General features: G+C 37.7%; 3 protein-coding genes across 3 annotated transcripts in view; 2 read left to right on the top strand and 1 right to left on the bottom strand.

Moving 5' to 3' along the window:
- LOC124314010 overlaps window positions 1-14,242 on the top strand; it is a 379,219-nt gene that overhangs the window by 274,584 nt on the left and 90,393 nt on the right. The window lies entirely within an intron of this gene.
- LOC124320214 overlaps window positions 1-14,242 on the top strand; it is a 186,511-nt gene that overhangs the window by 111,183 nt on the left and 61,086 nt on the right. The window lies entirely within an intron of this gene.
- On the bottom strand, window positions 4,476-7,925 carry LOC124318590. Its single transcript, XM_046782832.1, has 10 exons — window positions 7,837-7,925; window positions 6,655-7,773; window positions 6,206-6,516; window positions 6,060-6,143; window positions 5,890-5,976; window positions 5,767-5,832; window positions 5,525-5,590; window positions 5,363-5,467; window positions 5,144-5,296; window positions 4,476-5,077 (listed from the first exon to the last, which is right to left on the bottom strand). The coding sequence occupies exons 2-10, from the start codon at window positions 7,734-7,736 to the stop codon at window positions 4,641-4,643; spliced, it is 2,391 nt and encodes a 796-aa protein (XP_046638788.1). The 5' UTR covers window positions 7,737-7,773; window positions 7,837-7,925; the 3' UTR covers window positions 4,476-4,640.

Below are 14,242 nucleotides of genomic sequence, written 5' to 3'. Positions count from 1 at the left end.
AAATCGATATATTATTAGACAACTCTGTCGACTTATCGTGGATCAACTAGTATTGCGTGAGGGTTAGATAATAGGCTTACGTTCTAAGGCTTAAGAATGTTAAACAATTGAAGTAACGTGTTATTAGGGATCACTAATCAGTCAATCACCATACACTTGTCAATCTTGCTCACTCTGTGACATGTCATCGAAATATTTCCTATGAAATAATAATCTACAAATCAAGCTTTTTTGAATTCACGTCCTTCCGTGAGCATTACCCATCTCAGCCGGATTTTTTCCCCCGTGTGCTTCCGTCAAAAATCATTAAAAAAACAAAACAGAATAGATGCTCTTGCTATCGTTGCTTTTTAGCAAAGATAACCATTTTCATCCTTGTGTAGTAGCTCAAAGTCGATTCAAAAATCATTTACCTTTCATTCAAATTGATGCGACACCCGAAAAAAACAAACTACATATTCTGTATGACGTTCGGTTTACGTCCATTTGTTAAGCGCCTTTGTTAGTTGTTTAGCACCTTTGTTAGTTTATTGGCAAACAAATTTTAGATTCGTACATGCATTACAGTCTTATGATTTCGGTACAATACCCTGTTTTCTAGCTAGCTTTTACATCAATGCAATAAAAATGTACGATACAAGTGTGCCATTGGTGTGCAACCGATATGTTCAGTGTTTGCATTCGAATTCAGTAACAGGTTTACGGGAATGCACTCTGGTTGTTTTTCTTAATGAGCTTAAGTTATTGTTATTCAGAGCATCCCTACATCCATTGATGTTAACGAACACTTTTGAATCTTTTGTGTGAACAGTCGACAGTTTATTGTATTGAACATCAGTTCTAATATGATAAAGATTCTGTTGATTTTCTGGTCATTTGAACCATGTGAAATTAATCGATTAGACTCGTCTTAATTAACATGGGCTTGCTAATTGCTATCGATTATGATCAATTCCTATTGTCTGATACCCACCATCACCTGGGAATATCAGAAAAATATTTATCATCAGGATCATCATGCAGGTAACGTAATTGATGGAAGACGAACTATGAAATTCAATAGATATCTAAAGCAGCTTATTATTATAATCTTAACTGCACTGCACGAAGAAAAAATTCGTATGTCAATCTAACGATAATATTGTGTTGCCTCAATGATGTTGTGTCCCTCAGAGGTTGTTGGCTTTAATTCTAAAAAAAGTAAAGGAACGAAAAATTGTGCATCGCATCATTTTGATTTGTTGTTTTTTGGTTTTCTATACAGATTTGCCAAATTTCAAATAAAAATGTGTTTACCTACCCCCTCCCTCATTTTTTAAGAGACAAAATGGTTTCCGCTCCGAGCGACAATTGACTAACTTTGAGTAATCTTCTCAGTTTTGTCATGCGCGCAAATGAATTCTCACTATGACTGAGATACTTTTGAAATTGTTTAATTCTTGAATGTGAACTTAAACTATCTCACCCTTTTGTTCAAGTGGATACATTTATAATTTCAACAGCTATTAATATATCATTATTAACACGGGTTGAGTGCTTGCTATTTCGCTTCATAGCGAATTCATTTCATCCTATATATATTCTGATTTAATTTTTGGTTGAGTTGAGTATGGATCACATCTATGCCTTCAAACTAATAAATTTTTTTGGATGTTTCTTTCACGGCTTGGCATTGATGTTTATTAGTCTTAGCATGTGTGATTCGTCAATGAACAGAGGAAAAATCAAGCTATTTGGTAAATATGTACAATGAACTAAGGCTAGTAAACTGAGCAACTGCCGTAATCAAATTAAACCGTGTCCCATATGAACATTCAAGAATATTTAACTGTATCATTAAACTTGAACGTAATTAATGTTCAACTCACTCTAGAGAATTAATTTAATAATGCGTCTCGTGATTCTAATGAAAAGTATTGCTCTCGAAACGAGAAATATTGCCTAATAAAAATTCCTGTAAGCGCGTACACCTGCATGGCTGCATCCTCTGCTCCCCGTCTGAGAGCCGGCGATATTTCAAGTTAATCGCGGTCATTAAGATCTGGATCATCATTTCAGCTGTTGTTTTGAGTTATATAATATGTGAACTTGATTAATCAATTCACAGACATTGTGCAGAAGTGATAACTCCTAGATGATACAAAGAAATTCAACTAAAATCTAAACCGTTTCGACTTGCTCTTTTGTAAACACGGATGGGACTTGAATATTATACTTATATCAGGTTTGTTTTCGGGTTATTCTCATGTGCGGTAATTACCTTACTCATAATGTCTTCAAACCATATTCGCTCTCAATATTTAATACACATGAACAGGAAAGGATGTGACTTATCGACTTATATCTTATAGTCATATGTATAGATCAACATTGTCAGCTGGAAAGATGTAATACGAAAAGTAGAAAAAGGCGGTCAAATTAATAATCTGGTCTGCATAAACAACTAGTGTGCACTTGCGTGTATCTGGCACATCACACATGTTTAACAAAATGTCCTCTTAGTCCTCTTAATGGTAACTTTTTGTGTGTTTAATGAGGACCACTCGAATTATCGCAAATTCATTTAAGCGAGATTGCCTCGAAGTTTTTAGCCAAAATACTATGTATATACGGTGCGCCAGAGCACGTTATATTCAAACGAATCACCGAGTTTAAGTTGATCATTCCGTCCACGTCAAATTGTTTTTTACTATGTATATTCTTGATTTTTTCCTCCAAAAAAGCCGTAAGGTTATAAACATGCAGGGTATAAATAACTACACACACTCTTGGGCGCTGTAACTTCTGCTATCACAGGCTTGTAGCTACTGCTTGTATAACCTTTTTTTCTTTCATATATTTTTCTTTCAAAGTGTTGAAACATTTGTCTAGCTGCTGGGTAGAAACGTGATTGAGTACAAAGCTTCTTTTAGTGCCACTCGAGCGTTAACAATGTTTTGCAACTGCCGTTTTTTCTTAAATAGATTTGTCGGGGAATTATGAAATCAGGGAGAATCTGCGCAGATCAAAACGAATTTACGGAGAATTCGACAAGCGGGTTATTCACGGAATAGAAGAAATCTGCGTTTGACTTCTAGTGGCAGTGCAAATATTTGTGGAATGACTCGTCGCCTAATTATATTGCCTTTGGAGTAGTTTTCCTAGAATTACGCGCGGTTTTTGTTTTGAATTTTACTTGGCGCAAGTTGCAGTAGAAGCCTGGTGAACAAAACATAGATGGCAGCAGTTGCTTACTAAAGTTCCACCTTGATTTAATGATTTGCTTTGAAAGAAATTACAATATAAATAGAACCAGTTTTTATTACTGCTAATTATTTTATTATTTAACAACGTTATCGTTATAATGCATAAAAACCATGAATTTGTGCAATTTCTTTCTGATTGAATCGCGCCAAAATTGCTTTGTGTCCGCCAGAGGGACACTCGGCCCACTCGCCACTCGGCCATTTTCGATTCTTTTTGTTGAGTCACACCGTGCTGGTCAGTTGCTGATATTTTATCTCTAAGGATTTATAATTGATTCAGTGTCTCAGTGATGTCATAACTAATTTACTGTGCCCGCCAGTGTTCCTCTACTCGATGGATCAGATCCACGGAGCAGACAGCAGTGCATTTTTATTGAGATGTTGTGTGCGTGCAAAAACTAACCAACTCAACGGGATTATAGTGGAACATATTATCGAACACGAGGTTATTCTGTGATTCTGTGACCAGAACCCTCTTTAATTGATTTCCCGTTGCCAGCCTATTGAAGACGTGAATTAGTCATCAACTCACAATTTCAAACGTTCTTCCATAGTCCTTGTGGGACTTGCTCCATTCCTTTCATGTCGGTCATTAGATGTAGTGTAGTTAACGAGTACTAGATGGCGTAAAGTTTTAAATTGTGCGCGGGATTGTGCTGTGAATCTGAAATCTGAATGAATTGAGATTTGCTTGAAATTGAATGACAGTTTGTGAAATTTCCCTGATAGTTCACTTTTGTTTAACAGTTTAATTAGCAGTTCTATTCCTCTCCACGTTTTTGTTATTTATTTTGCCATTTAACTAATTCTGTGATTTCTCTAGGTCTCTCCTAGCCTAATATTCGAGCAACCCATCGCAACCGATCTTCCAGTTGCGACACTCGGATGACTTCAGCCGACCAATCTCTTTCTTTCTTTTACCTTTCCTGTGACGTCGCACGTGTACATTCATGTGAATGTGAGTGTATTCACGACGGCGTCACTTATTCTTTTCCTCTCTCCCAACCTGTGGTCGCCAGAAGGTCTACCAGTCAGTCACGAGTCTAATCAACTCTCAACCAACTGGGAACTTAAGGTAAGAACAAACACACTGTTTTCCTTCTTCTTTTTCGTACTGTGTCTTTTGTATAATTCCGTTAGATCCGACAAGTACGAAAAATCGTTGAGCACATGACGTACGTAAATGTTTTCAAGACCATTATCAATTCATTGATTGCTTTATTCAATATTTTGCATAAACAGTAAAATTTGAGTAAAGATTAAAGAAATTCCCACACCTCAATGAATTAGCCCGGAATTAGCATCGAATGAATTTTCTTCCATTTCCCCTTTTGTTCCTTCGTGTCATTTACGAGTCAGTTGTCAGTCGAAGATGTTTTTGCGCATGTTAGAGGATTACGAAATCGCAAAGTCGGCGAGTTCTTCCTCCAACATTAAGCCAGTGAAATGAGTGTGGTGGTTACCGTCATCATGCAAATGGTTTCCCTCAATCTGCACCCAGATTTGATCGTCTTTTTTCAAGTTCAAAACGGACTGGAAGGTCCTTGAAACAGCCGCAGTAATACCGTGGCCCGCGCTTCTCCCGAAGGGATTTCCGTTCAAATAAAACCGTAAACTATTGTTATACCAAATCCCAGTGATTGAGAAGAAGTAAATTCCCGTTCGCGGGGCCGTGAATTTCCCTGTTGTTAAGTTCATAGCATTTCCCTCGTTTAACCGCGCAAATTCGAACGGAATGGGAGTGTTAGTCATGTGGCTTGTCGTATTTCTCTGGACGTGAAAATAGACGGGTGCTGATTTAATATCGGCGTATCCGATCGTTTTTTGTTTGTCTGTAAATCAAAGGTATCAAAGGATTACACTAATCAATAACCAGTATAAAAAAGAACGAGTCGTACCGTTTCGATTAGGATAAAAGTCACAGTAAACCATTTCCATCTTCTTTTTCGGTCCTTTTACAGAAAAAAATCCGCTTAATTTATATCCCATTCGCTGCAGATCTGAACATGAGGTTGGCATTTTACCAATGTCGACTATTTCACTCGTTCTGTCTGTTGAAATCAAATTCATTCTTTTACTCCTCTTGTTTGTAAAAACAAACTTAAATTTTATTTCACCATTTAATTGGGATGTCAGATCATCGACGGCGGATTTCGTGTTTCCCAATTCCATTCTTGTTGAGGTTAAATTTGTTGTTGTCGTTTCCAAAAGATCCGAAGTTGCTAAATCATTTCATTTTTTATTAAACCAATTTTATAATTAAAAAAAAAGATACCTACCACTCAGGTCTTTTCTCAGATTGTCTTCAACTTCTTTGAGTTCGTGACTAAATCGTTGCACGTATACTGCAATCATTAATGGAAGAAAAGTAGTCTAGTTTAATCAAAATAATTTTTTTAAATAACAAACTGTAAATACTATACTAGAACAAAATATAGTTCGCTATTACATACAGAAATTCAAAAAATAAAGAATTAGTTTTTCACGTTGACTTATTGTTATAAGTCAACGTCCGGTTTACCTTTGAGTTCAGTTGACAATTTTCCGGCACTGGCCTTGATATCTTGTCTTAATTCTTTTCCAGTTGCTAAATTAATTGAAAAGGTTAAATTGGATTTTTTTAAATACCTAAACAATCAATTACAATTTAATTTTGTTAATAAATCATGGACGTTTTTGCTGAAATTGTTCTCCATCTCGATTTTGGTTTTCATCAACTCCTGCTTACACGCTGTTTGTAATTAGAAACACAATTGAATATAAAAAGGAAACAGACTTTTTTTTTACCATTTCTTGAATAATAAAAAAGCCTACCTTCTGATTTACTAGTTAAATCTATGAAATCAGTCTTCAAATAACCAAGTTCGGTATTCGTTTTCACCAACGTCATCACAGTGTCTGCAATTTTTTTTTCGGAAAATTTATCAACAGTTTCGTTAATGTCAGAAATTGTTTTCAACCTTTGAGTTCGTCCTTCAGATTATTCCATTCGTCAGTGACAGTCAATTCGACATGTTCTACAAATTTGATTGACGCCGACAGTTCGGCGTTCGTGTAACGGACGCGGACGTTGCGATCCTGAAAGGATTGGGAATCACTAAATTTGCTCAAATTGATTTGGCTCAGTTGTATGGGTTTGAACACGAATATCTCCCCATCCCATTGGACGTGGTTTTTACTTTCTTGCAATAACTTTTTCACATCTTCTTTCGAAATTTCAACCCGTCCGGAACTGTCGGAATCGTTTGCCATTTCCCTTGAAATGGTCAAACTGATTATGTCCACATCAGTCCAACTGTTTGAGTCGTAGTTGTGATGAAATTTTTCTTTATTCTCAAAAGTTCTGTTTAGCTCAACCGACTGATTTTTGGCAGGTTCCCATTTCTCCATTTGTTTTAGGTTTAATTGCACCTCTCGTCTTTTCTCGACGCCTTTATTACTTGAAGTTGATTTTTCTGTTTGCTTCACCACTTTTTGAAACATGTCCGCCAGTTTCTTCCGAGTTTCAGTGCCCAGTTTATTGACGATTTCGTTCAAAATTCTCGTTGTCCTGTCAGGCCGGTAATTGTCTTCAGTCCAGAAAACAGAGTCCCACATTTCGTCACTTTGTTCTTTAATGGTCGTCCTGGACATGACCAACAAATCCTTTAAAAAAGAATAGATTATAATCTCCGCGTCTGGAGTGCCGACTTCGGAGTCAGCAAATGTGTCCATTTGAATTTTGCTGGCCATTTCCGTCAACATTTTTCTCTCATCGTCGGCCGAGAGAAAAACTTCGTTTTGGTCCCCAAATTTCTGTAAAAGTCTAATGACCATTTGGCCTGAAGTAACACTGTCGACATTGATGGTGGCTTGTTTGATGTGCGACGCCTCCGATGACAAACTGTACAAGAGTTTAAAGTGGTCAAAATGCTCGGGAACGGATCGCATTTCACTGGCCATTTCGTCGCAGAATTTCTGGTCATAACAAGACAGAGAAATCCGCAGGGTTTTGCTCTTTTCATACTTTGTCCACTCCGGCAGTGAATAATCCACTGTTGGCCCTTTGCTGCTTTTGAGGATAAACTTTTCTAAGGGAATGACTCTCACTTGATTGTATTTGATTTCGTGACCCACGATTTCACTCAAATGTTTAACAACTTGTTTTTGGACTTTGTCGTTCCACATTTCAATGCGGAATCTCATTTCTGGCTGTTTCGTAATCCTGTTGTAAGTACTCACTGCACTTTGGTTGTCCAACAGCCCAATGGGTGAATAGAAATATTTTTTCTCGCTGGCAGCAGTCGCCGATTTCTTGTTGTTTGGGTGTTCGTAAATGTCGATGAAAAAGTTGCCGTACTCCATCGAAGTGAACGGATCCGGTGAGATTTGCAGTTTGGTCCAAGAAGAACAAACGCTGGGGCTGCCGTCTGATTGGCAATTACAGCAGCAAACGGAATAAACCAAAAAGATGGTGACGATGCACTTTGTCAGAATTGCGGCCATTCCCATTCAAAAAATGTGCTGTATAGAGATATTCGTGTTGAGGCTATAATTAAAACAGTAAAATACATTTTTGAAGCTTTTCCATTTAAAAATGAATCAAGTTTACCGATTTGTAGATCAGAAAATACGACAGCAAAAGTTGAATGAAGAAGAAATGGTGTCAGCTATATTATTGCTGTTTTATTGACGCGGCGGTTGAATTTACAACTGAATGGGGACACGGCCAATTCAACGCGTATTTATACAGAAATATGACGTCAGACTCTTTCGAATTGGGTTTTTCCAGTGTCTTTGTGCAGTGCAGTTAGGACGAGTGTTGCTATTAAAGTCCAGGATCGAGTGGACGATAAAACAGAAGTGTCATTTGATATTCATGTCGAGCTTTCAATTTACAAACAGAACGTTCTGGATATTAAATGTTGATAAATGTTGGAATATTTTCAGTGAAAAAATAATGGAAAACGAAGATAGCCTACTTATTGCGTTGTGTCAACAAAATTTGTAGTCGTCTAATTCAACGAAATCATATCTTTTCAGATGGATCCATCTTTTGGAACTTTGAAACTTTTTCCAATCAAATGGGATTTCTTTTTTAAAATCTCACAAGTTTTAGGAATGGACATTGATTTATATGATTACGAGAATTTATTACGGTTGATCTCCTTTTTTAGACATCAAATTTCTTTAGTGGGATGATGTAAACAATCTGGTTATGCCATTGGCCTGAAGAGAACAAATTCATTTATTTTTGGGCGGCCGTCCAGCTTGTTCGACATTTCCAACTAAATCTCATGAGTGGCATAATTTTATGGGAACAGGGAAAATGTTATATAATATTGCGTAGCTTTTTTCTAACCATCCCCCGGTCGACCAGATCAACCCAACTGGGAGGTGGCGCATCTAGCGCTCAGAGTTTGAAACGTCGAGCTGCTCCCGATCTATGCCATTTGCATTGTATTAAGCGAATCGTTATACCGCTAGATTTGTATTTGAATAACCAATGATTTTATTGAGCCGATGGTCGAAATTTCCATTTCAGATTGTTTGTTCATTGGGAGGGAGAAGGGGGTTTAAGTGATAGTTGTTAAGAAAGAGTGTTATAATAACAAGCAAATAAAAGCTGCTGTATAGGGGAAGTTTAGAAGTAATAAAGAGTCATTTGCATTTCCCGTTTAGTTTTCTCTCTTAAATCTTTTTCTCACCTGTGGTCGCCAGAAGTTCTACCAGTGAGTCTTCTAGTCAACACGCACCAACTGCGAACTCAAAGTAAGGACAAACACTTTTTTTTCGTACTGTGTGTTTTGTATTTCCGTTAGATAGTAAACTGTGCGAAAAATGGTAACGTTTATGACGTACGCCAATGAAAAACAGACATTTTCTCTTTTTGGGCGGAATCGTAGGGTAGTGATCACTTTGGCTTTGTTTGCATATTTTTAAAATGTTAAGCCGCTGGTCATTTTCACTTGCAATTCGATAAGTGTCAAATATTTTTTAAAATTCGAACTGAATTCTATTTCTTCGTCAACTAAATGAAAGTGTGATGGCAAGAAGTGCCACATGAAATCATTGTTTTTTGTTAAGTCGGCACACACAATCAAAAGAAGATAGTGAGAGCTTTTCTCTTCTGAAGTGAAAAAAGTCATTTATGCTGCTGGTATAATGTGTACATGTACAATCAATCGTTTACCCTTTGGTCTGACGCGTAGGTCCATTCCTATTAATTCATTGTTGCTGTAGCGAGGTTATTTCAAGCTGTGTATCGTTGTCATGTTTCGTCATTTATTGTCCGTTGCTTTCGTTGAACGATGAACCTTCTTACAGCTCATCACATTTTGAATCGATCTCTTTTTCTCTCTGGGTTGGACCAAGTGCAATCGGACCACTATACATGCCGGTAGAAATGCTGGTGCTTTCTTCGTATGTTTTAATTCGCTATTTATTTTCATTTTTCAACCAATTTCGGCTTAACTGTCTATCCGCAAAGGGGGCAGACATTCGACCTGCTCGTTAGTTGTCACATCCACACGCAAAACATAGGGATACCTTTTGATTTCAATTTGTTTTCGTCCACCTCAAAGCAGAGTTGAATCATTTGAAAGACGCACTCTGGCTTTTATTGTCAATTGGTCGAGGCATTGGAGGCTTTCGCAATCACTAAGAAATCTGTACTCTACTTGGATATTGTAAAATTGACGTTATTGAATATTAAAGTGACGTTGACAAAGAGTCCTAAAGTCTAGACTTGCTGATTAAAGATTGTCAGTAGATTAAAGAATTGAACCAATCAGTAAGCAATCAGTAGGCTACTCCTGGAACCAATTTACTGGATTTTCAAGCAACTCTTGAATTCAAATTTTGCTCCTTCTCACGGAATGATGTACAAAAAGTTGGCGGCCTGCGCCAACCATTCTACACGCGCGATGGGGAATGGTTTCGACGAATAACAGAAGATAGCCATCAGTGGCGTTTTATTAATCGAAATTTAGGCGGAATTTCCATTTCAGATTTTTGTATTTTTGGGACCTGGAGAAGAGGGTACTACATACTACAAGAAGGGCGTTGAAAAAGCAAGCAAATAAAAGTTGTAGGGGAAGTTTAGAAGTCTATAAAGAGTCATTTGCATTCACAAGTCATTTCCGGTCCTTTTCTTCTTCGGGTCATTTCTCTTTCAGTCACGATTCTTCCGGTCATTTCTCTTCCAGTCATATTCTTCCAGGTTTGTCTTCCGTTTCATTTACTCTGCCTCCGCCGTCATAAATAATTTGAGTCGAATTTTGCTGGGGGCTGTTTGGATCGTGTTTCCATCACTTTCAAACTTTTTCAACATTTTTTCTTTTCGAAAAAAAAAGAAAAGGCACCGTTTTTGAAAGGCCTGTTTCTGGGTTTGTTGCTGGGCCTCACACGCGTTTGACAGGCGTTTTCATCTGTTGAACAAGAGGTTATCCTCGTCGCAACTATACAGAGGAATTTAAACGAGTCCCCGTCAATTTTTTTGCCAAATTCTTTCGTAATATTCTTCCAGTCATTTCTCTTCTAGTCTTTTTCTTCTTGTCCCATCCAGTCCCATCCTTTCGTATTATTCTTCCGTCCAGGTTAATTCAGGTCTTCCGTTTCTTTTCCTCTGCATCACCATTTTCCTAACGTCATTTTTTCCGGTTAGTTTTTTTTTACTTGAAAAAACTAAAACTGCACTGCTCTTTCCGTGCTACTCCCTGGCCTTTTTTTCTTATTTTTTCTTAAAAAACTTGGTTATCTTTTTAGCCCCTTTTTTAACATTTTTTAACCCCTTGTCTGTTGTTTCTTTTAAGTTCTTACCGATTTTTTTTATTTTTTTAGATTTCTCCTTTACGTTCTCACCAATTATTTTCATTGTCTCCTTTCCTTTATCAATTTTCTTCTTTAGGCCTATCGCATTTGGTTTTATTACTGGCTCCTCTTTTGGTTTTTGTGGTGGTTGTACTACCGTCCGATCGGTAGTTTTTCTCATCGTAACCACCTTGTCTGGTGTCTGGTTTTTTACCGGTTTTTGATTTTTTGTTTTAAACATATCAGAAAAGAATTTCCCCAACCCTTTTCGGACCTTTTTTTCAGGTTGAATCGGAGGTGTTGCATACTCGTCTTCCGGTAAAGACTGAGCTAAATATTCTTCGGGTTCGCGGGGGTCTGGTTCATCTAGTTGCTCACTTGGAGCTACTTCCGGTTCTGGTTCTACATTTTCCGGTTCATGCGCACGAGCCGCGTCTTCCGGTAAATATTTTGCTTTTGAGTATTCTTCGGGTTCGTGGGGGTCGGGTTCATCTAGTTGCTCACTTGGAGCTACTTCCGGTGCTACATTTTCCGGTTCATGCGCACGAGCAGCGTCTTCCGTAACCTCCTCCGCAGGATATGCTTCAAATTCTTTTTGGTTTTTTATTTTTTGTTTCTTTTGAGCTGTCGCAGTTTCACCCATCGGAATTGTCCACGCTACTGATGGCCGGCTTGGATGTATTTTAGCCTTATTTGCTGGTTGTCGTACTGGTTGCTCAATCGTGGTTCCAGAAACATTACGATCGGGGTGATACCCGTCGTGATGATTCTGGTTTCCGTCATAATTTTTTAAATGACGACCTTGTTGGCCATTGGAATTTGTATTTCCAATTGGATTACATCCGCAGTGGTGAATAATCCTATTATCATAATTTGTGTAATTTTTTATGAAAACGGTAGTTGGTGGAGCTCTATGAGAATTCTGGTTCTGGATATGGCGCCTGTTACCACCTTTAGGTTGGTGGTTAGGGCTATTTTGATCACATAAAATGTCCATCTGGACCGGATAACGATTACCCGTCCTTCGTACCGTAGTTCTGTTTCCATTCCCGGATTCATCATAGACTTCCGGGTATCGAATGTTACAGTTAGTCTGATCATTTCGCTCGTTCCGTTCAGCAGGATTGGTACTACATCGATCTGAACGACGGTCTGATTGATTTCGATTGCTTTTTTTACTTTCATATCGGTAATTGTTTATAATGTTACCGTTTAGGTTATCAATATATATTACTGAGCTGCCTTGTGAGACTCCGGTTTGATTGTAGTCGGAGACACTACATGGCTGTTGGGTTTTTGTACCCTTTTCTGGTTTAACATGTTTTTTTATGGTTTTTTTGTTGATGGAGTGGGCGTGTTCCCCACTAACCAACAAACCGTCGCTAAACGGAATGCCAACATTTATATATGCCATGTTGAGAATAATTTTTGTCTTGTCTTGGGTAAATAATCAGTTATTTGCTTTTTTCTATTGATTCTATCGTGTTTTTTTGGTAAAAACAATTTTCAGTTGAAACAGTGTGTTGGTAGTCACACCTTTACATCACCTCATGTCGAGCACCCTTATATAACCTCGCATCCAACTTTCCCTTCCGCAACTGCTATCCTGAAGGATTTTTCATTTACAGTTCAATAACCTTGCAAGTTATTTGCATTTAATTTGCTCAACTTATATCTCCCTATTTTTACACTTAAAGTTCAATGATTAAAATTAAAAAATAACGACCTATTACTTAAATAACTGCAAAATTAAAATGCAATTCTGGTTGTTGGCTTGTTGCGTCATGGTTGCGTCATCAAAGATTGCGTCATCACGTCGACGCTATAGACATCTGGTGGTGATTAGCATGTTTGGGCATGTTTGGGTATGTCTGGGCAGCGACTCGACTGACCCATCACAGCGTTATAACATGAATAAGCTCCTCCCCCTTGAGACATGAATAAGCTCCTCCCCCAAAAAGCTTGCTGTTTTATTATATATGGATGGAAGATTCAGAATCTGTATTTGATTTGCCATCACTGATTGATTCTTAGGGAATATATTGTTGGTTTCAACAAATTCGATTGGAATTGCGGCAAATATTTTGGAAAGGGGCTGTCACTTTCGTTGAGCAAATGACTCACGCCAATGTTTTCAAAAACAATTTTAATTCATCGATTGTTTGATTCAAAATTTGGCAATAAATTTAAGATAGAAAAGCAAGCTTATCAGCTCGCCGCGAAGGGATAGTTGTAAGCCAGTTGAAACTGTCTTAAATGACAAATTCAGGGCCTATTGTTAAGTCGGACTTATCCGCAATTCACACTTTTCTTCACAGACTTTTTTGTCTTCAAACGGGATTTTTCCGTCACTGTTCAATATCCTTGCAAGTTTTTTACGTTAAGTTTGCTCAAGTCATATTTTCCAATTTTTACACATAAAGTTCAATGATTGAATTTTAAAAATAACCATCTTTTAGTCAAATAACTGCAAAACATAATTGCAAATCTGGTTGTTGCGTCATGGTTGGGACATCAAAGATTGCGTCATCACAGCGATGCTATGGACATCTGGTGGTGATTTATTTTGACCCAAATTGAAAAAGTTGTAGTTGCCACCGCAAGATGTCACTAGTCGTTAATCAATTATTTTAACAGTTTTTCATTAATTACGGGAGAACTAATTAAGTCAATGAAATTATTTTTGTTCTGGTCGCACCGCATATTTTTTGCGTAATTTTAAAGACCAAAAAAGTCTGAAATGTGTCGTAAAAGGCCCGAGCTATGGAGCGTTACATACATACATACATACATACAGTGATACAGACAAAGTGACATGGCTTTTTTTTTTCTGCGTATGCGATTATTAGCTTCGCCCTTCGGGCTCGCAATTAATTTGATTTCATTTCACCTTTTATTATTTTTATTGCCCCTTAGCCTTTAGTCGAAGATCTTTTTGCGCATGTTTACTTTTTGATCCATGTTACTTTAAAAAAAGTCGCCTGTTAATTCCAAATGCACGGAAAATAAAAGGGCGCAGGAAGTCATAACATTATTTTATTGTTGCGCGATCAAAGAATCACGGCGACGCTATTGCATGGTGTATTAGTATGGTGGGGGAACTTTTGTTGGAATAGGCTATCTCGAATGAAGCCAGTTTCCGGACAAGAGGCGGAGCTTAGTGCAAAAGGCAAGCCAATTGCAGGGCTGGTCACCTATTCTTGGTT

The sequence above is a fragment of the Daphnia pulicaria genome, chromosome 1, assembly GCF_021234035.1.
Source record: "Daphnia pulicaria isolate SC F1-1A chromosome 1, SC_F0-13Bv2, whole genome shotgun sequence".
Classification (NCBI taxonomy): Eukaryota; Metazoa; Arthropoda; class Branchiopoda; order Diplostraca; family Daphniidae; genus Daphnia; species Daphnia pulicaria.
The sequence above is the reverse complement of the archived record's forward strand: the minus strand, read 5'-3'. Positions and strand labels throughout refer to the sequence as shown.